At 62.9% G+C, this 22,849-nt stretch overlaps 1 protein-coding gene across 1 annotated transcript; it reads left to right on the forward strand.

Annotated features, from left to right (window-relative positions):
• The first annotated feature begins 1,788 nt into the window (after window positions 1–1,788).
• On the forward strand, window positions 1,789–21,463 carry COL2A1 (collagen type II alpha 1 chain). Its single transcript, XM_058042019.1, has 54 exons — window positions 1,789–1,945; window positions 3,660–3,860; window positions 4,543–4,559; window positions 4,769–4,801; window positions 4,923–4,955; window positions 5,077–5,130; window positions 5,304–5,408; window positions 5,717–5,794; window positions 5,985–6,029; window positions 6,112–6,165; window positions 6,256–6,309; window positions 6,418–6,463; window positions 6,559–6,620; window positions 6,716–6,769; window positions 6,922–6,966; window positions 7,109–7,162; window positions 7,260–7,304; window positions 7,423–7,476; window positions 7,557–7,655; window positions 7,805–7,849; window positions 8,204–8,302; window positions 8,659–8,712; window positions 9,205–9,312; window positions 9,476–9,529; window positions 9,650–9,748; window positions 10,334–10,387; window positions 11,041–11,139; window positions 11,222–11,275; window positions 11,419–11,472; window positions 11,679–11,732; window positions 11,860–11,913; window positions 12,002–12,046; window positions 12,789–12,887; window positions 12,972–13,079; window positions 13,168–13,221; window positions 13,614–13,667; window positions 14,220–14,273; window positions 14,356–14,409; window positions 14,546–14,653; window positions 14,763–14,816; window positions 14,899–14,952; window positions 15,381–15,542; window positions 15,635–15,742; window positions 16,166–16,273; window positions 16,453–16,506; window positions 16,593–16,700; window positions 17,015–17,068; window positions 17,175–17,282; window positions 17,398–17,451; window positions 17,569–17,676; window positions 18,570–18,858; window positions 19,123–19,310; window positions 19,898–20,140; window positions 20,767–21,463. Exons 1-54 carry the CDS (start codon window positions 1,789–1,791, stop codon window positions 20,911–20,913), a joined length of 4,533 nt encoding a protein of 1,510 aa, XP_057898002.1. The 3' UTR covers window positions 20,914–21,463.
• Window positions 21,464–22,849: the final 1,386 nt, after the last annotated feature.

A 22,849-nucleotide genomic window follows, 5' to 3' on the forward strand; every position in this document is an offset into this window, starting at 1 on the left:
ATGAGACAAAAATAGGTCAGAAGTGGAGTAAAAAATGGGGAAAATTAGGGGTAAAAATGGGGGGAAATAGGATAAAAATGGGGGGGGGGGGAAATGGGGAAAAATGGTAAAAACGGAATTCTCCTTCCTCTCTCAGAGTAATTTTGAGCCTAAACTGGGGGATTTGGGGTGAGAAAATTGAGTCCCAAACCCATCGGGACGGGGCCGGCGGCGCTCGCGGGTGGTGGCACCGGCATGGGGACAGCCAGGATCCCGTGGGGACATTGGGGCGGTGCCACCCCTGCGCCAGTTCGGTCCCAAACCACGCCCCCCGCTCTGCCCCCCGCCCCATCCCGGTGTCCCCTCCTGTCCCCTCCTGTCCCCGGCTCTGCAGCGGCCATCAGGGGCCGGGGGGGAAACTGGGGGCGCCCGGCCTTACCTGTGTCCCTGCCCCTTCAAGCAGTGCCACTGTCAGCTGTCACCAGTGTCACCTGCGCCACCGGTGTGTCCGCGCTCCGAGCAGGGCGGGAGGCGCTGTCCCCACCCCGCTGTCCCCACCCCGCTTTTGGGGGAGTTTTTGGGGGAATGTGGGGAGGGTTCAGGGGGATTTGGGCTCGTCCCCGGCCCCTAACCCGGCTCTGTCACCCTGGGGACGGCAGCGGAGCCGCCCCTGAATTTGGGGAGGGGTCGGGCAGCCCCTCCCTGGCGCTTTGATTCATTCCCAAATTTTCTGTTCCATCGGAAAGCGGCGGCCGCAGCCAAGGCCTGGCCCCGGTCCCGGCCAGATCCGGCCACGCCGAGCGCTCTTCCACCTGCTGGGGCTGGGAACACCCAAATCCCCCCGATCACCTCCAAAATTCCTCCCAAACCCCTCAAAATCCCGCCCCAAAAAATCCCCCCAACCTCGCCCAGAATCTCCCCCAAAACTCCCTTAACGCCCCCTTAAATTCCCCCCAAATCCCGCCCTAACTCCCAAACACTTGGGAGAGTTTTCTGGGGCATTTGGGGGAATTTGGGGAGATTTGGGGAAGGGGATGGTCCCGATCCAGGCTGGGCAATTTGGAGGGGGGTCTGCGCTGGGTTTGGGGTCGGGGGGGTTTCCCCGTGTCCCCCTGTTGATCCCACGATTGGCGCCGGGAATTCCGCCGGGAATGGGGACAGCGAAAGGGGGAGGGGTCGCGCTGGGCCCGAGGGGGCCCCGGAGGGGGGCGGGGATTGGGGGACACCGCGAGGGAGGCGGGGGGGGTCCCATCCCGGGGCGGGGTCGGGGGTATCCCGGTTTTCCCAGGGCCGGGAATGGGATGGGAAAGTGGGATGGGAAAGTGGGATGGGATGGAGTAAAAATGGGATGGGAAAATGGGAAAATAATGGGAAAATGGGAAAATGGGATGGGATGGGATGGGATGGGATGGGATGGGATGGGATGGGATGGGATGGGATGGGATGGGATGGGATGGGATGGGATGGGATGGGATGGGATGGGCTGTGCCGCCTCACCCCCCGCATCCCCCCAAACCCCACATCCCCCAGACCCCACAGCCCCCCTGAGCCCGGGTCCCTCCGCCCGCTCTGGCCCCGGTGGTGGCCGGGGGAGGGCCCGGGGGGCCCGAGGAGGGCTCGGGAGGGCCGGCCCCGCTCGGGGGCCGGGGGAGGGTCCGGAGCCACCGGGGGAAGGTCCGGGGGGCCCGGCGGGGCCGGCCCGGCTCGGGTTACAGCTCCGGGGGGCGGCGGGGCCGGGACTTAAACGGGGCCGCGGGGCCGAGCGGGCACTGCCGGCCCCGGGCGCGGATCGGGCGCAGCCGCCTCGCCATGCCCGGACACCGCCCGGCCCCCGGCGGGCGCCGCTGCCGCCGCCCCGAGCCCGCAGCCACCGGCGCGGCCCCCGGAGCCGCCCCCCGGCCCGGGCTCCTGCTCCTCCTCCTGCTCTGCCTCGCCGCCGCCGCCGCCGCGCAGGACCGAGACCTCCGTGAGTGGCGGGGATGGGGACACAGAGGGGACAGAGCGGGGACACAGAGGGGACATGCAGCGGTGAGGGATAGGAAACTTTTGGGGCATCGCCGGGGGGGGCGAGGGGGACACGTTGAGGGAAAGTTGGAGAAGGGGAGGGGAGGACAGCGAGGGGACAGCGAGGGGACAGCGGGGAACAATGGGGACAGAGGGGAGATGGAGCAGAAAGAGGATGGGGGACAGCAAAGGACTTCGGGGGACACTGGGGGACGTTTTGGGATTGACAGAGAAAGTTTCAGAGTGGCGGGGGGGACGGCTCGGAGCCTGAGGACACCGAGGGGACATCGGGGGATAGCTTGGGGACATCGGGGGACAGCGTGAGACGCACGGGGAAAGTTTCAGTGGGGCGGGGAGGGGGCAGAGTGGAGTTTGAGGACACCGCGGGGCTGCGTGGGGACATCGGGGGCTTCCCGGGGACACAGGCACGGAACAAAGGGGAAAGGTTCGAGGCAGTCCCGGGACAGCAGCGCGGGTGAGAGGGGGGGGACAGCGGGGAAAGTGTCAGGGAAATGTGGGACAAGCTTGGTGGCACGGAGGGGCACTGGGGGACAGGGAGGGAGAGCACGAGGGGAGCTGGGGACGTCGGGGGACAGTGGGAAATCAAGTGGAACAGAGTGGGACAGCGTGGAGGACACCCGGGGCAGCCTGGGGGACAGTGGGGGGACAAGATGGGGCAGGGAGCGTGGGACACTGGAGGATGGCACGAGGCGGGGCAGGGGGGACATGGTGGGGACACTGGGGGACAGTTTGGGGTCCAGGTGTGTGGCGTGGACGGAGTTTAGGGACAGTGGGGACGGACAGGGACAGGAAGGAGACAGTCTGAGATGGCCGGAGGGGCACAGGTGGGACATGGGGGCAGCAGGTGACGGTGAGGGGGCAGAGGGAGAGCCGGGGGTGCAGGCGGTGACCTGGAGCAGGGACAGGCTGGGGACAGGGGGTGCGTTGAGGGCCAGCCCTGGGGACATCCCTGGGGACATTCCAGGGACCCTGGGGACACCTGGGAGCTCCCGTGTGCAGCCCGAGGACCCCGAGGCACCTCCTGGGGACCCTGGGGGACCCCCGGGACCCTCCAGGAGCACCGGGGCACCTCCGGGTCACCTGTGAGTTCAGCCTGGGGACACCAGCGCCCCTTGTCCCCCAGCCCGTGGGGACACTGGTGCCACCAGAGCTGCGGGGACACTCGGGGGGTGTCGCTGCTCGGGGCTGTGTCCCAGAGGGGGGCTGGTAGTGCCACCATCCCCCTGCTGGCTGTCCCCGCGCTGTCCCCTCACTGGGGGTATGCCGGGCTGCTTTGGCCTCCCCTTCCTCTTCCTCCTCCTCCTCCTCCTCCTCCTGGTGCTCAGTGCCTTGCCCCCGATCCGCGTGTCCCCTCGCTGTCCCCGCGCTGTCCCCGCAGCCGAGGCTGGCAGCTGCCTGCAGGACGGGGCTGGCAGTGCCACCACCCCCTCCTGGCTGTCCCCGAGCTGTGCCCGAGCTGTCCCCCCTCACTGGGGGCTGCGGGGCCCCTCTGGCGTCCCCCTCCCTCCTCCTCCTCCTCCTCCTCCTCCTCCTCCTCCTCCTCCTCCTCCTCCTCGCCGCGCTCACAGCGAGCCTGGCAGCGCCACCGCCTCCCCCGCGCTGTCCCCGCGCTGTCCCCGCGCTGTCCCCACGCTGTCCCCGCGCTGTCCCCGCAGCCGAGGCTGGCAGCTGCCTGCAGGACGGGCACCGCTACAGCGACAAGGACGTGTGGAAGCCGGAGCCGTGCCGGATCTGCGTGTGCGACACGGGGACGGTGCTGTGCGACGAGATCATGTGCGAGGAGCTGCGGGACTGCCCCAGCCCCGAGATCCCCTTCGGAGAGTGCTGCCCCATTTGCCCCACCGAGCAGCCCAGCGGTTGTAATTTATTTATTTCCCTTCATTAGAGAATTAATAAATAAATTACCCGGCCATGGATGGCGCCATCCATGCGGCAGCGCAGGGAAAAGGCAACTTCACCCCAAAACAACGGGGAAAAAAATCGGCCCCAGGGGAAAAAATCATCGAGGTTTTTAGCCCTGGTTGAAAATTTGGAGGTTTTGGGGGGGGTTAGACAGAAAAAAATGGGGGAAAGGGTGGTAGGAGGGGATTTTGCACCCCTAGCAAAAGGGCTTTGGTGGAAATCCCCCGAAATTGTGGGAATGCACCCCGAAATGAATGGAAACCCCACAGACAGCCCCAAGCAGGGTTCCCAATTGTGGAATTTCACCCCAAAGTGAAAGAAAACCCTAAACCCACTTCCCCCAAACCTCCAAAACCCCCAAAGTTGCCTTTTTTTAACCCTTCCCTGCCCCAGCTGGGGGGGATTAAAGGGTTGAGCACCCCCAAAAAGCCTCCAAACCCCTACGAGAAGCCCCCTCGAGCCCCTCGCTGCTGGCCCTGCTTTGGGGGAGCCCCCAGTGCCCCCCAGTCTGGCCCAACAGCCCAACCGGGATGGAGCCACCTCGTGTTGTCCCCACCCCAAATTCTTGTGTCCCCTCCCCATTAATTTCTCTTTACTTTTCTTTTTATTTTTTTTATTTTTTTTTATTTCCTACAGGGAAGCCTGGCCCCAAGGTGAGTGAATATGGGGGCAATAGTGCCGAATTTTGGGGTGGTTTTGGTGGGCCAAAATTGGGAATTTGGTGGGGGCTTTTGGGGCGGTTTTCTGCTCATCACGGGGGGTCAGACAGAGCAATCTTGGGGTAGTTTTGGGCCCTTGGGGGGGGTCAGAGAGAGGAATTTTGGGGCGGTTCTGGGGTCTCACCCTTGGCTTCTCTTTGCAGGGACAGAAAGGCGAACCCGGTGACATCAAAGATGTGAGTGGGGGGGGGAGACCCCAAAAAGGGCTGAGGTGGGAGGGGCGGGGCTGGGAGACCCCACAAAGGGGCTGGGACCCCTCCAGTCCTGATGCCCCCCCCCGCTTTTGTGTCCCCACAGGTCGTAGGACCCCCAGGACCCCCGGGCCCGCAGGTGGGAGCAGCTCCGGGCTGGGAAATCTCTGGAATTTTTGGGGGAGGGGGTTTGGGAGAGCGGGGGAGGGGCGGGAGGGGACACCTGACCCCCCCTCCCCCATCCTGTTCCTCCCCCCCAGGGCCCCGCAGGTGAGCAGGGACAGCGAGGGGACCGCGGCGAGAAGGGTGAGAAGGTGAGACCCCCAAAACCCCTAAAAGTCCTCTCAAATACCCAAAATCCGCTGTGACCCTCCCAAAATCCTCTGTGAAAACCTAAAATCCTCTTTGAATTCCCCCCAAAAAAAACCCCAAAATCAGCTGAGAACTCACCCAAAATCGCTTTCTTTGTCCCCCCTCTCCATCCTAGGGCGCCCCCGGCCCCCGGGGCAGGGATGGGGAGCCCGGAACCCCAGGAAACCCCGGCCCCCCCGGGCCCCCCGGACCCCCGGGACCCCCCGGCCTCGGGGGAGGGGTGAGTATTGGGGGGGAGATGGGGTTTGGGGGTTTTGGGGGGAAATTGAGGAGATTTGGGGGCATGGAGGGGAATTTGGGGGGGGTTTCATGAGAGTCTGGTGGGAATTGAGGAGGGTTGGGAGGGGATTTTGGGAGGGGGTTGAGGAGCTTTGGGGAGGTTTTGAGGGAATTTGGGTGGGTTTTGAGTGCGGTAGCAGTGATTTCGATAGGAATTGGGGGGATTTTAATGAGAATTGGGTTTTTCTGAGGGGAATTTGGGCTTTTTTTGGGGGGTCTCCGGGATGCTGAGCCTCCTTTCCCTGGCAGAACTTCGCGGCTCAGATGGCTGGGGGCTTTGATGAGAAGGCTGGAGGGGCTCAGATGGGCGTCATGCAGGGACCCATGGTAATGGCACCCCAAAATCCCCCCAAATTTCCATGAAACCCCCCCAGATCCCCTCAATTCCCCCCAAACCCCTCCCCACCCCTGTGCAAACTGATCCCATTCGGGACCCCCCTCCAGGACCCCCAGTTTTGGGGGGTCTTTGGTGGCTCCGGGGGTGTCCCCTGCCGTGTGACATCTCTGTGTCCCCCAGGGCCCCATGGGACCCCGCGGCCCCCCCGGCCCCTCCGGCTCCCCCGTAAGTATAGCCCCCCTCCTCACATTTCGGGCTGGCCGGGCCGGCTGGGGCCACCCCCGCTCATGTCCCCTTGTCCCCGCAGGGTCCCCAAGGATTCCAAGGCAACCCTGGTGAGCCCGGCGAGCCCGGCGCTGCTGTGAGTGTCCCCAAACGTCCCCAAACGTCCCCAAACGCGGGCACTGCCAGCCCCCAGTGCCGCTCATCGCCGCCTCTTTGTCCTCTGCAGGGTCCGATGGGTCCCCGGGGACCTCCGGGACCTCCTGGCAAACCCGGTGACGACGTGAGTGACACTGGTGACATTCAGCCGCGGTGGCAGCCGGGCTGAGAAGGGACAAAAAGTGACATTTTTGTGTCCCCAACCCTTGAAAAAATCCCGTTTTCCCCGCAGGGCGAGACTGGCAAACCCGGGAAATCCGGTGACCGCGGCCCCCCCCGGCCCCCAGGTGAGCGTGGCACCGGTGGCCCCGCCACGAAGCCACCGCTGTCCCCTCCCTGTCCCCTCCCTGTCCCCAACTGTCCCTTCTCCGCTGCCCGCAGGGCGCTCGTGGCTTCCCCGGGACCCCCGGCCTGCCTGGAGTCAAAGGCCACCGGGTGAGTGCGTGTCCCCCGCGTGTCCCCTCCCTGTCCCCGCGTCCCCCCGGAGCGGCTCTGTCATTGTCACACCCCCGCCGTGTCGCTGTCCCCAGGGCTACCCCGGCCTGGACGGCGCCAAGGGAGAGGCGGGAGCACCTGGAGCCAAGGTGAGAGGGGGTGGCGGTGCCTGGGGCTGGGGACGGTTCTGGGGTGCGGTGGCTGTCCCCTGCTGGGGTGGCAGTCCCCTGGCTCTGGTGGCCGTCCCCCGTAGCACCAGGAGACCGTCCCCGCCCTGTGTCACCTGTGTCCCTCCCCGCAGGGCGAGTCCGGCTCCCCCGGCGAGAACGGCTCCCCCGGCCCCATGGTGAGTGCGCGCTGCCAGAGGGAAACTGAGGCACGGCCGGGTGGGCCCGGCCAGGGCCAGCAACCCCGGCCTCACCTCTGTCACCCTCACCTCTGTCACCCTCACCTCTGTCACCCTCACGTGTCGCTCTCTGTCCCCACAGGGTCCCCGCGGGCTGCCCGGAGAGCGAGGACGCCCGGGCCCCTCGGGCGCTGCGGTGAGTGCGGTGGCACCGGTGGCATCCGGGGGCGGCGGGGGGGACCCGACCCCCGCCCTGGGGACCCCCCCTCACCCCCGGCACCGTCTCCCCACAGGGCGCTCGTGGCAACGACGGCCTCCCGGGCCCGGCCGGACCCCCGGTAAGTGCGGGGGGGGTTGGCGCGACCCCCGGCCTTGTGTCGCCCCCCCGAGGGGACAGCGGGGTGCCCCAAGGCCCCCCGGAGCCCGGGGGGACCCTCACGCTCCTCTCGCCCCCAGGGTCCCGTCGGCCCCGCAGGAGCCCCCGGCTTCCCCGGCGCCCCCGGCTCCAAGGTGAGGGGACAGGGATTGTCCCGGTGGGGACAGCAGGGTCCCGATGTGACCCCTGAGCCTCTCGGTCGCCTCCCCCTCAGGGTGAAGCGGGTCCCACCGGAGCGCGAGGACCCGAGGGTGCCCAGGGCCCCCGCGGGGAATCCGGGACCCCCGGCTCGCCCGGGCCCGCCGGCGCCCCTGTAAGTGCCCGTGTCCCCTCGCCCTGGTGGCTTTGCTCCCTCGCCCCGGTGGCTTTGTCCCCCGGCGTTGTCCCATGAGCTGGGAGCGGCGGGGACGGGGCCGGATCCGGGGAAACTGAGGCACGGAGCTCAGCGAGGTTTCCTTGTAGGGGAACCCAGGGACCGATGGCATCCCCGGAGCGAAGGGGTCGGCGGTGAGTGGGGACAGGGACAGGGATGGGGACAGGGATGTCCCAGTGAGCCCCTGGCTGTTGGGACAGGGACTGGGCCGTGGTGAGGAGCGGGTGCCCAGGGAGGGCTGTGCCGGCATTTTGGGACATTTGGGTCCCCTGGGGGTCGTGGGGCACTCAGGGATGGGGGACACTGGGGCACAGAGATATGTGGGGACACTGGGGGGGTACTGGGGACCCTGGAGCTGCAGGGACAGGGTGGGATTTGAGCTGCAGGGGGACAGCAACTGCCAGCAGAGATGGGGACAGTGGGGACACTGGTGGCGCTGGAGACACCGAGGGCTGTGGCGGGTCCCTGATGTCCCCCGGTGTCCGCAGGGCGCTCCAGGCATCGCCGGCGCTCCAGGATTCCCCGGCCCCCGCGGCCCACCCGGACCCCAGGGAGCCACCGGCCCGCTGGGCCCCAAGGGACAGACGGTGAGAGACCCTCGATGTCCCCCCGGGGACACGGCCACGCCCGGTGACCGCGCCCGGACCCTCACCACGCCCACGCCACGCCCTTTGGCCACGCCCATCCACCGGCGAATGACCACGCCCCTTTACACCCAGGCCACGCCCCCTTCACACCTTTTCCCTTTGGGTGTCCCCTCCCCAGAGTCACCCCCGGGTCACTCCTGGGTCACTCCTGGGTCACCCGGCCCTGACCCCTAAGGGAACACTCGGAGTGGAAATTGGGATGGGACGGGACGGGATGGGGACAAGGACCTGGAGGCCAGGCCAGGGACGGGGTGGGGACAGCTGTGGGGACACTGTACTCTGTCCCCCCTCATCAGGGCGAGCCCGGCATCGCGGGATTCAAAGGCGAGCAGGGACCCAAAGGAGAGACGGTGAGTCGGGCTGGGGGACGCCAGATCCCCCGGCCGCGGGTCCACCCCAGCCCTCCCCGTCCATGGAGTGTCCAGTCCCAGCCCCTCACTGGTCATCCTAGTATCCACCCCAGTGTCCATCCCACCCCGGTGTCCCCCCCAGTGTCCATCCCGGCCCCTCTCTCTCCTCCGGTGCCTCTCGGCCCTAATGAGCCGTTCCCCTAACGAGGCCCCTTGGGGCAGCAGCGTCCCCCCCGCCCCCCCGCGGGGGGACAGTGGCCGGGGGACAGAAGGACAATGGCCGCAGTGTTCGGTGTCCCCCCGTGGGGCCGTCCCCCCCCTTGGGGACATTCCCCCCTCGCCTCATTAACCACCATCAATGGGGCCCCGCCGCGCCCGGCGCCAGCGGGGACAGGGGGGGCACGAGGGGACTCGGGTTTATGGGGTTTGCTCCCGGGGGGGCCAGGGGGGCGATGAAGGCTCCTTGTGACCCCTTTTCCTCCTCGCCCTCAGGGCCCCGCAGGACCCCAGGGCGCCCCCGGACCGGCCGGGGAGGAAGGGAAGAGAGGAGCCCGCGGAGAACCCGGAGCTGCTGGACCTTTGGGGCCACCTGGAGAGAGGGTCTGTGGTGCCCTCAGCCTCGAATACCGGCCCCGATCCCAAAAAAATGACCCTGACCCTAAAAAAATAACCCCGATCCCAAAAACTGACCCCGATCCCAAAACTCCTTCACTCAGCCCTAAAACCCTGCCCTGACCCTACGAATCCTCGTCTTCCCCCACAGGGAGCTCCTGGCAACCGCGGCTTCCCCGGGCAGGATGGGCTGGCCGGCCCCAAGGTGGGACTTGGGGACACCGGGGGGTGTCCCGGGGGTGACAACCCCAAAGTGACCCCACACTGACCCCAAATCCCCCACACTGACCCCAAATCCCCCACACTGACCCCAAACGCCCCGCAGGGAGCCCCGGGCGAGCGCGGCCCCGCCGGCCTGGCCGGCCCCAAAGGAGCCACCGGCGACCCCGGACGCCCCGGAGAGCCCGGCCTGCCTGGAGCCAGGGTGAGGGACAGCAGTGACCCCAAACACGGGACAGGGGGGCACCTGTGGGCTCTGGGTCGGGGGGGTTGAGGGTGGTTAAAGCACTCTTAGGGTCAATTAGCTGATTTTGGGGTGGTGAAGGTGGGTTTGGGGTCACTAACGTGCTTTTGGGATTGGTAAGGGTGGTTTTGGGGGTGGTCAAGATGATTTTGGGGTCAGTGAGGTGATTTTGGGATTGGTTTAAGGAGATTTTGGGGGTTGATAAGGTGCTTTGGGGTTGATAAGATGCTCTTAGGGTTGTCCAGGGTGCTTTTGGGGCTGTTTAAGGAGCTTTCGGGGTCAATAAGGCCCCTTTGGGGTTAGCCAAGATGCCCTTTGGCATTAAGACCTTTTTTGGTCTCTTGGCACTCTTTGGTGCTAATTAAGAAACTCTGTGGTTAATTAAGATGCTCTCTGCTAATTCAGACGCTCTTTGAGATTCCCAAGGTGCATTTGGGGTTCCCAAAACCCCTCCTTGGGGTTCCTTGCTCTTTGGGGTGCCCTTTGGGGGTCACCCCACGGCCATGGGGTCATGGTCACACCACAAACCCTTTTTTGTCCCCACAGGGTCTCACAGGTCGCCCCGGGGATGCTGGGCCCCAAGGCAAAGTCGGCCCCACGGTGAGTGACACCCCATAAAGGAATTGGGGTTTGGGGTGGTTTGGGGTCAAAGGGGGTTTGGAGTTTGGGGTTGGGGAGGTTTGGGGTTGGGGGTGGTTCAGGGTTGGGGGGGTTTGGGGTGGTTTGGGGGTGGTTTGGGATTGGGGTGGTTTGGGGTTGGGGTGGTTTGGGGTCAAAGGGGGTTTGGAGTTTGTGGTTGGGGCTGGGGGTGGTTTGGGATTGGGGTGGTTTGTGGTTGGGATTTGGGGGTGGTTTGGGATTGGGGTGGTTTGGGATTGGGGTGGTTTGGGGTCAAAGGGGGTTTGGAGTTTGGGGTTGGGGAGATTTGGGGTTGGGGGTGGTTTGTGGTTGGGGTGGTTTGTGGTTGGGGTTGGGGGTGGTTTGTGGTTGGGGTTGGGGTGGTTTGCGGTTGGGGTTGGGGGGGTTTGGGGTGGTTTGGGGGTGGTTTGGGATTGGGGTGGTTTGGGATTGGGGTGGTTTGGGGTCAAAGGGGGTTTGGAGTTTGGGGTTGGGGAGATTTGGGGTTGGGGGTGGTTTGTGGTTGGGGTTGGGGGTGGTTTGTGGTTGGGGTTGGGGTGGTTTGTGGTTGGGATTTCGGGGTGGTTTGGGATTGGGGTGGGCTCCTGGCCCCGCTGACCCTGCTGTCCCCACAGGGTGCCCCCGGCGAGGACGGACGTCCCGGACCCCCCGGCCCCCAGGGGGCTCGGGGCCAACCTGGCGTTATGGGGTTCCCTGGTCCCAAAGGTGCCAATGTGAGTGAGGACCCTTTTCCCTCTAAAAACACCCGGGAGTTCTCCCTGGGGCCAGAACCCCAAATCCTCCATCCTTGTTTAGGGCGAGCCTGGAAAAGCTGGTGAGAAAGGACTTCCTGGAGCACCGGGGCTGAGGGTGAGGTTTTCTGTCACACAAACCCCAAAAATTCACCTTTTGGTGCCACTCCACCCTAAAAGCCCCCAAAGGGGGAAACTGAGGCACGGGAAGGGGGGAAATAGGCATTATGGGATTTGGGGCTCAGTTTTCCATCTCCTCAGGGACTTCCTGGCAAGGATGGAGAGACCGGAGCTGCCGGACCCCCAGGACCTGCTGTGAGTGCAACTGGGCGAGCTCAGGACTGGGGCTAAAAACGCCAGATTTGGGCTAAAGCCCCCCTGGATCTGCTGGGGGATCCCAAAACCCACAAACCCTCAGCCCCTGTGGTGCTGGGGCCTTGTGGGATCCCCAAACTCTTGGGGTGGGGGAAGTCTGAAATCCCGAAGGTTTTTGGGGTCCTTGAGCAGCGTCCATCCCACAGGGCCCGGCAGGGGAGAGGGGAGAGCAAGGAGCCCCCGGCCCCTCCGGCTTCCAGGTGAGCTCAGGGATTTGGGGTTTGGGATTTGGCGTTTGGGGTTTGGCGTTTGGGGTTTGGGGTGATGCCACCCCAACCCCCAGGGTCCTGCTGTCGCTGCTCTCACATGGCTCCTGTCCCCTCCCAGGGACTGCCAGGGCCACCAGGTCCCCCCGGCGAGAGCGGCAAACCTGGAGACCAGGTGAGACTCCCCAGTCCCCCCCAGGTGGGGTCAGGATGCCCCAGATCCCTCAGGTCTGACCCCAAACCCGTTTGTCCCCTTCCCACAGGGCGTTCCTGGAGAAGCCGGAGCCCCCGGGCTCGTGGGTCCCAGGGTAAGTGTCACCTGTCACCTGGGGGTGGGTCACAGAGTGTCCCCTGTGGGGGCTTTTAGGGGCCAGTGTCACCTGGCCTCCCATTTGGGGATGTGTTCATCCCACGGGGACTTTGGAGGGCCTGGTTGTCCCCACCCAGGGCCACCAGATCCATGCTGGTTCCATCCTCATCCCAGTTCCTCCAGGGTAGCATGGGACAGTGCCCTCCCCATCCCCTGGTGCCACCCCCATGGTGTCCCCATGTCCCCGCTGAGCTGTCCCCATGTCCCAACCGAGCCATCCCCATGTTCATGTCCCCGTGTCCTTGCTGGTCCCCGTGTCCCTGCTGAGCTGTCCCCCTGTCCCTGTGTCCCCACTGAGCTGTCCCCACTGTCCTCGCTGAGCTGTCTCCCTGTCCCCAAGTCCCTGCTGAGCTGTCCCCCTGTCCCTACTGAGCCATCCCCATGTCCCCGCTGAGCTGTCCCCACTGTCCCCGCTGAGCTGTCCCCATGTCCCTGTGCCCCCACTGAGCTGTCCCCACTGTCCTCACTGAGCTGTCCCCCTGTCCCCATGTCCCCGCTGAGCTGTCCCCACTGTCCTCGCTGAGCTGTCCCCCTGTCCCTGTGTCCCTGCTGAGCTGTCCCCACTGTCCTGACTGAGCTGTCCCCACTGCCCTGACTGAGCTGTCCCTCTGTCCCCACTGTCCCCGCTGAGCTGTCCCCCTGTCCCCGTGTCCCCGCTGAGCTGTCCCCTCTGTCCCCAGGGTGAGCGCGGTTTCCCCGGCGAGCGCGGCTCTCCCGGTGCCCAGGGCCTGCAGGGGCCCCGCGGCCTCCCCGGCACCCCCGGCACCGACGGACCCAAGGTGGGTGACACAAGGAGGGGACAGCGCCGATGGCGGTGCCACCGCGGGGGGTGACGCCCCAATAATGTCCCTTTGCTGCCATAGGGTGCCACCGGCCCCGCTGGCCCCAACGGCGCCCAGGGACCCCCGGGGCTGCAGGGGATGCCCGGGGAGAGAGGAGCCGCTGGCATCGCCGGTCCCAAGGGGGACAGGGTGAGTGACGGTGACCTGGGGGGCACGGGGTGCCACCAGTGCCACCAGGGCTCAGCTGGGCTCATGCTGGCCCTGTGCCACCCCACAGGGAGACGTTGGAGAGAAAGGACCTGAGGGAGCCCCTGGAAAGGACGGAGCTCGCGTGAGTGGGACGGGGACGGGGTGAGAAGGGGCCAAGCAAGGGCGCTCTTGGTGGCCAGCCAGAGGTGCCCGTGGTGGCCAGCCAGGGACACTCTTGGTGGCCAAGCAAGGGCGCTCTTGGTGGCCAGCCAGAGGTGCCCGTGGTGGCCAGCCAGGGACGCTCTTGGTGGCCAGCCAGAGGTGCCCGTGGTGGCCAGCCAGAGGTGCCCGTGGTGGCCAGCCAGGGACGCTCTTGGTGGCCAGCCAGAGGTGCCCATGGTGGCCAGCCAGGGATGCTCTTGGTGGCCAGCCAGGGATGCTCTTGGTGGCCTCCTCCTCATGGTGGTTGGTGAGGGATGTCCATGGTGGCTACCCAGGGCCTTGGTGACCTCACTGTCCCCTCTGTCCCCACAGGGTCTGACCGGTCCCATCGGCCCCCCCGGCCCCGCTGGCCCCAACGGCGAGAAGGTGAGACCGGGGTGGCCCCACCAGTGCTCCCACAGGGACAGATCCCGCCTGATCCCTGGGGCAGATCCCACCTGATCCTAGGGCAGATCCCACCTGATCCCTGGGGCAGATCCTGCCTGATCCCTGGGGCAGATCCCACCTGATCCTGGGGCAGATCCCACCCGATCCTGGGGCAGATCCCACCCAATCCCTGGGGCAGATCTCACCTGATCCTGGGGCAGATCCCACCCGATCCCTGGGGCAGATCCCAGCCAATCCCTGGGGCAGATCCCACCTGATCCTGGGGCAGATCCCACCTGATCCTAGGGCAGATCCCACCTGATCCCTGGGACAGATCCCACCTGATCCTAGGGCAGATCCCACCTGATCCTGGGGCAGATCCCGCCTGATCCTGGGGCAGATCCCACCCAATCCCTGGGGCAGATCCCGCCTGATCCTGGGGCAGATCCCACCCAATCCCTGGGGCAGATCCCACCCAATCCCTGGGGCAGCCCCACACAGACAGACTCCATCCATCCCCCACAACTCCCCCTTCCTTTCCTTCCTTTCCAGGGCGAGTCTGGCCCCCCTGGCCCGTCCGGAGCCGCCGGAGCCCGCGGTGCCCCCGTAAGTGCCACCTGTCCCGCCCTGGTACTGGCAGTGCCACATTGGCCCCATTCCCTTGATTTTCACCCCGTTTCCCCCACAGGGAGAGCGCGGAGAGCCCGGAGCCCCCGGCCCTGCTGGATTCGCTGGACCCCCAGTGAGTTCTGTCCCCAGTCCATCCCAGTTCTGTCCCCAGCCCATCCCAGTTCTGTCCCCAGCCCATCCCAGTTCTGTCCCCAGCCCATCCCAGCGTCCCCAGTGGCTGCTGACCACTGACCACGACTCTTTCCCAGGGTGCTGATGGCCAGCCCGGAGCCAAGGGCGAGCAAGGCGAGCCTGGCCAGAAGGGTGATGCCGGAGCCCCCGGGCCTCAGGGTCCTTCCGGGGCTCCTGGACCGCAGGTGGGTCCAGCTGAGACCCCCACAATCGGGGCTGAGCCCTTGTGGGGGTCCCTTATCCCGGGAATCTCCAGGTCCTGATTGTCCTGATTGGTTTTCTGCCTCTTCCCAGGGTCCCACAGGTGTCACCGGTCCCAAAGGAGCCCGGGGCGCTCAGGGACCCCCGGTGAGTGGGGGGAGGGGAGAGGGGGGAGGGGAGGGGAGTGGGGGAGGAGCCGGCTCTGACCCCCTCTTGCCTCCGTCCCCAGGGAGCCACCGGATTCCCTGGAGCCGCCGGGCGCGTCGGACCCCCCGGCCCCAACGTGAGCTGGGGGCAGCTGGGGGGAACTGGGGTCACTGGGGGGGAACTGGGATCACTGGGAGCAGCCAGGATCTCTTGGGAAGATCAGAGGTTGCTCAGGTCAGTTGGGATCCCTGGGGAAAAACCGAGATCATGTGGGAACAGCTCATTTTGGGGCAGTCGGGATCGCTCGGGAAGCTCTGGGATCACTCAGGCCAGTCGGGATCAGCCAGGATCGCTGCCCCCAGCTTTGGGGGCCGGGCAGCTCCCCACGATGTCCCCGAACCAAAGGCACCCCCGGGTGCCACCACCCAGCCCTTCCCAAGAGGCATCACCAATCCTCGAGCAGTGCCGGGGCTGGGATCAGGGATGGATCGGGAACGGGATCAGGCACGGCTCAGGGATGGATCAGCAATATGGAAACCCCTCTAACCCCGATCTCTCCTGCAGGGTAACCCCGGACCCCCCGGACCCCCCGGCTCCGCGGGCAAGGACGGCCCCAAGGGCGCCCGGGGCGACGCGGGACCCCCGGGCCGAGCGGGGGACCCGGGGCTGCAGGGCCCCGCCGGCCCCCCCGGCGAGAAGGGCGAGCCCGGCGAGGACGGCCCCGCGGTATTTGGGATTTGGGGACGCCGCCCCCGGCCCCTCCGCCAGCCCCCGAGCGGCGCTGACCCCTCCCCTCCCCTCGCCTTGTGTCCCCGCAGGGTCCGGACGGGCCCCCCGGCCCCCAGGGGCTGGCAGGACAGCGCGGCATCGTGGGGCTGCCGGGGCAGCGCGGTGAGCGCGGCTTCCCGGGGCTGCCCGGACCCTCGGTGAGCAAAACCCTAAAAAACACACACACAAAAACCCCAAACACCAAAAAAAAAAAAAATCCCAAAATCTGGGAAGAAATGGGAGCCCATCAGAGGCAGTTTCGTGGTGTGGAAGGATTTCGGGAGGTGGGGAGTGGTGGAAGCTGCTCATCCCCATCCCAGTACTTTTGAGATTCTCTTTCCATGACAAAAAAATGTCCCAAAATCTCCTAAGGCTTTTCCCCACTGACACGGTCATGCACCAGACCAGCAGGATGCATTTTCCATTCCTTTTTCCCACCGGGAATTTGTGCCCCCTGAGCTCTGGGGAAAGTCTGTGGCCGAGGGGGGTTTGGATTCCCTCCCTCTCTCCTGGTTCCCTGCTGCTTTTCTGCCCTCAGTCCACCCAGACACACTCACAGGTGGGGTTTCCTGGTTTTTTAGGGAGAGCCTGGAAAACAGGGAGCACCTGGATCTGCCGGTGACCGGGGACCCCCTGGGCCCGTGGGACCCCCTGGGCTGACTGGACCAGCTGGAGAGCCTGGAAGGGAGGTAAGAAATTTAGGAATGTCTGGAATATCCAGGATGGATCCCTGGCTGACCCTGGGTGGAGACAGCCTCTAGGTTGATCCCAGAAAATCCCAGCACGTTTTCCCCATAGAATTTTGCCTGGATAAAGGAGTTTTGCCCCCATCCCAAAGGCAAAAGCTGAATTCCTCCTCTTTTCCCAGGGAAATCCCGGCGCTGATGGACCCCCGGGCAGGGATGGGGCGGCAGGAGTGAAGGTGAGCTCATCTTGGATTTCTCAAAGGCCGGAATTCCTGGGGATTCCCGTTGTGCCAGAATTCCTGACCCCATTCCCTGTTCCCAGGGCGATCGTGGTGAGACCGGCCCCGTGGGTGCTCCCGGCGCTCCCGGCGCTCCCGGAGCTCCCGGCCCCGTGGGACCCACTGGAAAACAGGGAGACAGGGGAGAGACGGTGAGTGGGACACCTCGGGATGGGGGGAGACGGGAATTACTGGGAATCATCCCAAATCCACGCCATGGAGCTGTTTGGGATCATCTGGGAATGGCACCGGGAGCAGCTCCGAGCGACTTCCTGAGGATTCCTGGTTTGGGATCTGCCTGGGAGCTCCAGGGGCTGGAGCTGGGAATGAGCTGGGCACCCCAGGAGATAAAACTGGGAACACCTGCAGTGCCCTGGGCATCTGGGAACGCTAAATCTCACACCCCGCATTCCCACACCTCAAATCCCATTCCCGCTGTTTTTGACTGCCCTCCTTTCTCCCACAGGGTGCTCAGGGTCCCATGGGTCCCTCTGGCCCCGCTGGCGCCCGGGGGATGCCGGTGAGTGAGTCCCACCTGGAATTCCTAGGATCCCACTTTGGGATCGCAGCTTGGCACCCTGGTTTGGGATCACCCCCACTCCTGACCCGCCGTGTCCCCCCTGCAGGGTCCCCAGGGGCCGCGCGGTGACAAAGGCGAGGCGGGCGAGGCTGGGGAGCGCGGCCTGAAGGGACACCGGGGCTTCACCGGGCTCCAGGGGCTGCCCGGGCCCCCCGTAAGTGCTGGGATTTGGGACCACAGCCCCCCATAGGTCCCAAATCCTACATCCCACACCCCAATCCCACATCTCCCGTGGGACCCCAAATCCTCCATCCTCCCGTCCTTCCCAGGGTCCTTCTGGAGACCAGGGCGCTGCTGGACCCGCAGGTCCCTCCGGGCCCAGGGTAAGTCCTGGAATTTTGGGGGAAAAAGGGAAAAGGAGCCGCCCCTGGACTGGTGCCACGCCTGGAGGTGGCAACCCCATCCCTGCTGTGCCCTGAGCCCTGTTTGGGGTTTTTCAGGGTCCCCCCGGCCCAGTAGGCCCCTCAGGCAAGGACGGCTCCAATGGGATGCCCGGACCCATCGGCCCCCCTGGACCCCGCGGGAGGAGCGGCGAGCCCGGCCCTGCGGTGAGCGGGGACACCGGGGAGAGGGGATCCGGGAGGAGAGGGATCCTTGTGAGAGAGAGGGGATCCGGGAGGGGATCCGAGGGGAGAGGGATCTCACGGGGAGAGGGGATCCGGGAGGAGAGAGGATCCAGGAGTGGAGGGGTCCAGGAGGAGAGGGATCCTGTGGGGAACAGGAGGGATCCAGGAGGGGAGAGGGGATCCAGGAGGAGAGGGATCCTGTGAGAGAGAGGGGATCCAGGAAGAGAGGGGATCCAGGAGGAGAGGGGATCCAGGAGGGGAGGGGATCCTGTGAGAGAGAGGGGATCCTGCAGGGGAGGGGATCCAGGAACAGAGGGGATCCAGGAGGGGAGGGATCCTGTGAGAGAGAGGGGATCCAGGAGGGGAGGGGATCCAGGAGAAGAGGGGATCCTGCAGGGGAGGGATCCAGGAAGAGAGGGGATCCAGGAACAGAGGGGATCCAGGAGGGGAGGGATCCAGGAAGAGAGGGGATCCAGGAGGGGAGGGGATCCTGTGTGAGAGAGAGGATCCAGGAGGGGAGGGATCCAGGAACAGACGGGATCCAGGAGGGGGGGGATCCTGCAGGGGAGGGATCCTGTGAGAGAGAGGGGATCCAGGAAGAGAGGGGATCCTGCAGGGGAGGGGTCCAGGAAGAGAGGGGATCCAGGAGGGGAGGGGATCCAGGAGGGGAGGGGATCCAGGAGGGGAGGGATCCAGCGAGAGAGAGGGGATCCAGGAGGGGATCCAGGAAGAGAGGGGATCCAGGAGGGGAGGGATCCTGCGAGAGAGAGGGAACCTGCCACAGAGGGATCCTGTGGGGGGCAGTGGGATTCAGCAGGGAACAGAGGGATCCAAGTCCCGGCCGATCACCCCGTGACCGCTCCTCCCTCCCGCAGGGTCCTCCCGGGAACCCCGGCCCGCCCGGCCCCCCCGGGCCCCCCGGCACCGGTATCGACATGTCGGCGTTCGCGGGGCTGGGGCAGCCCGAGAAGGGCCCCGACCCCGGGCGCTACATGCGGGCGGACGAGGCGGCGCCGGGGCTGCGGCCGCACGACGCCGAGGTGGACGCCACCCTCAAGGCCCTCAACAACCAGATCGAGAGCATCCGCAGCCCCGAGGGCTCCCGCAAGAACCCGGCCAGGACCTGCCGAGACATCAAACTCTGCCACCCCGACTGGAAGAGCGGTGAGAGAGAGGTCCCGGCCCTGTGTCCATCCCTGTCCATCTGTGTCCATCCCTGTGTCCATCCCTTTGTCCCTCTGTGTCTGTCCCTGTGTCCATCCCTTTGTCCCTCTGTGTCCATCCCTTTGTCCCTCTGTGTCCATCCCTGCCTCCATCCCTGTGTCCCCCTCTTCCTCCTTGTCTCCTCCACCACCCTCCCGGCCACCAAGGCCCACGCTGACCCCACCACGGGCGGTCACTCACTGACCCCACGCCCTCGGTCCACAGGCGATTACTGGATCGACCCCAACCAGGGCTGCACCCTGGACGCCATCAAGGTCTTCTGCAACATGGCCACGGGGGAGACGTGCGTGTACCCCAGCCCCGGCAGCATCCCCAGGAAGAACTGGTGGAGCAGCAAGGCCAAGGAGAAGAAGCACGTCTGGTTCGGCGAGACCATCAACGGCGGCTTCCACGTGGGTGTCCGGGATGGGCACGGAGGGGAAACAGGGTACCTGGAGTTTCACGGAAGAGTTGGAGCTGATTACCTTCTTGGGGGTGGAACTTCTGGTGGTTCTATCAGATATTGGGTGATTTGAGGATTATATGGAAATTTTGGAGCTGATGTCCGTCCTGTGGGTGGAACTGGTGGTTGTTGGATCAGAAACGGTTGATTTAGGGGATTTTACTGAAACTTTGGAGTTGATGTCCCTCCTTGGGGTGAAATAGGGGGTGTTTCGATCAGAACTGGTGGATCCAGTGGGCTTTATGTAAATCCTGGAGGGATGTCCTTCTTTGGGGTGAAATTGATAGGGTTTGGATCACATATTGGTGGATTTAGGGATTTTAAGGAAAACTCAGAGTGATGTCCTTCCTTGAGGTGAAATTGATGGGTTTTGTACCAGAACCAGTTGATTTAGAGACTTTCATGGAAATCTTGGCATCAGGCCATGACAGTTTCCAGGTCTGGGAAAGCAAACTGTGGAAATTCTCCAAAAATACCCCCAAAAAAAGCCTGAAATTCCCCAAAAAAGCCATCTGAAAACCTCCCTGCCCCCTGCAGTTCAGCTACGGCGCTGAGGAGCTGGCACCCAACACGGCCAACATCCAGATGACCTTCCTGAGGCTGCTGTCCACCGAGGGCTCCCAGAACGTCACCTACCACTGCCGCAACAGCGTGGCCTACCTGGACGAGGAGTCGGGCAGCCTGAGGAAGGCGCTGCTCATCCAGGGCTCCAACGATGTCGAGATCCGCGCCGAGGGCAACAGCAGGTTCACCTACAGCGTGCTGGAGGACGGCTGCACGGTGCGTGCCGGGAGGGAGAGAAGGGCAAATCGGGGCAAATCCGTAAATCGCGGGGTTCACCACGTGGGGAGGAACCTGGGAGGTCAGAGAGAGTGATCTGGGAGGTGACAGCGTCTTGTCATCGAGTGCCACCAACCCGTGAGGGGACAGCATCTTGTGTCACCACGGCCAGGATTTGGGTAACACCTCCAGCTGGCTGTGGTGCTCCAGGGATGGGGACTCCAAACCCCATTTTCCAGTGTTTTCCCGCTAGAAATACACTGAGAAACGCGGCCCTTCTTGGCTTAACAATGAAATGGGGCTCAAACTGAGATTGGGAAGGTTCTAGGAGCTTAATAACTCCATTTTTCCAATGCTAATGATAAATTCGGGGCACAAACTGAGATTAGGAAAATTATGGAGGATAAAATAACTCAATTTTTCCAATGCTAATGATAAATTCGGGCTCAAACTGAGTTCTGGAGGATTAAATAACCCCATTTTCACCCATTTTTTTCCTTATAAATACACCAAGAAGTGGGGCCTCTCTATGCCTGATGACAAATGTGGGTTCCAACTGGGATTTGAAGGGTTTGGTGAGGATGTAACAGGTTAAATGACCCCAATTTTGCCTGCTTTTCCCTCAGAAACACACGGGGAAGTGGGGCAGGACTGTCATCGAGTACCGCTCGCAGAAGACCTCGCGCCTGCCCATCGTGGACATTGCACCTATGGACATTGGGGGACCCGAGCAGGAGTTTGGGGTTGACCTCGGCCCCGTCTGCTTCTTGTAAAAAAAAAAAAGGATTTTTTTTTTGGTGTGGTTGTTTGTTTTTGGTTGTCGTGGTTTTTGTTTGTTTGGTTTGGTTTTTGTTTTTTTAAAAAGCCCGGCCCGATTCCTTTAAAAAAGAAAAAAACCACAAGAAACGGGATCCACCCCAAAAAGGAGCTGAGAAGTTCTGCACTGAAAGGGCTCACCCCGAATCAGGGAGCAACCACCTCATCCCAACACCAGAATCAAAGGAAAAACCCATTAATATTTATTTATTCTCTTCCTGGAAGACCTGTTTTTGAGGTCAGGTGGAGGTGGGAATGTCAGTGATCCCTTTTTCCCTGGAAAAAAAAAATGGGATTTCACCAATCCAGGTATCAAAAATCCCCTCCTCACCCCGAATTTTCCCCTTTCCCCTCAGCAGGAGTGTTCATGTATAATATGAGTTAAAAAACACACAAAAAAAATCAAAAAATGGTGCTATTCTTGTAAAACAAGTCTGTATTTTTTAACATCTGTTGGTATAAAATGAAAAAAAATCTAAAAAAAAAAACTTTTGGTCGAAAGTAAAAGTTGAGTTGAGTCTCTTTCTTTTGGGTGTGTTTGCAGTAATTTAAATATTTCCTCCCCATTTCAACCACCATAAAGTTCTTTAGGTTGGGAAAAAATCCTATTGAAGTCCTCATTTTGGGTTAAAACTGCACATTTTTTGGGTTGGGATACTTCAAGCTAAGGGGGAAGAGGGGGGCGAAATCCCCCAGAAAAGCCAGAAAAAAACGGAAAAATTTGAAAGTGAAAAATTTTGAAGTAGAAACTTTTGGAAAAGCAGGAGATTTAATTGTGGAATTCTTGTCCTATAATAAGGATTGGGACAATCTCGGTGTCACCAGGGCAAGGGGCGGCTGTCCTGTCCTCCCTACAAATTTTATCCTGTTTTCTACCTGCAAAAACTCAATTTTGGGGCTGTTTTGCAGCACTGGAAGTAGGAGACTCCACTCTTGCTGTGCCACAAAAAATCCCACATGGAAATTCCTCTCCTCGCCAGGCTGTTCATTACAAGCAAAAGGCTCAGAAATGGGATTTTTTTAATGATCTTGACAAAAATCAGCCCAGTGACCCCGAAGAGGCCCAAACCTGCTCAGATCTCTCCTGCAAGAGGCCCCAGGCAGCTCCTGGACGAGGAATTCCTGAGTTTCACCCCAATTCTTTTGGGTCAAAACTCCTCTTTTTGCCTCTGTGGATGGCAAAGCTTCTCTTGGAGAAATTATGACAAAAAGATTTTTAAAAACAGCTTTAAAAAAAGCCATTTTGGGGCAGAATTTGAGTTTTAAACCCTCCCAGCTTCAAGTGCAGCAGCTGCCAGTTGTGGCCAAGCACCAAAACATTGGCAGGGGAAATTCATTAAGGAGGATTGGGGGATTAAAGAGGATTTTCCACCCAAAAGTGCCCTTTGAGACGCTCTCCTAATGATGGGGGCTCTGCACCAAGGGTTTGGGGTCAAATCCTTCCCCTCCCGGCGCAGCCAAGCAGAAAATTCGGGGGTCCCTCCTGGGGGCTGCCCCCCCAAAAAACCCTCCAGGGTCCTTGGAAAAATGGGATGGGGCTGGGGGCAAAGAGGGGGAAAGGGAATGAGGGGAGGCCCCCAGAAAATCAGGATTAAACCCAGCCAGGAGGGGAAGAAAATGGAGACAAAGCAAAGTTTGGGATTTCTTCCTTTTCCTAAAAAAAAAGGGAAAACTCAGTGGGAATTGATCACCAGGGAAGGAGGTTGGGATTGGGATTCTGGGCACCGGTCCCAGCTGGGAACAGGAACCTGGTCGAGTTTTTTCCCCCCCTCATTTTCCCCCCAAAATTCCTGGGAAGGGCTGGGGAAAAATGGGATTTTCCAGCCTGGAGAAGGGAAGGCTCCAGGGTGACCTCTCAGGAGAGCCGGGACAGACCTGGGATAAAGGACAGAG

Source organism: Melospiza georgiana, chromosome 29 (assembly GCF_028018845.1).
Source record: "Melospiza georgiana isolate bMelGeo1 chromosome 29, bMelGeo1.pri, whole genome shotgun sequence".
NCBI lineage: Eukaryota > Metazoa > Chordata > Aves > Passeriformes > Passerellidae > Melospiza > Melospiza georgiana.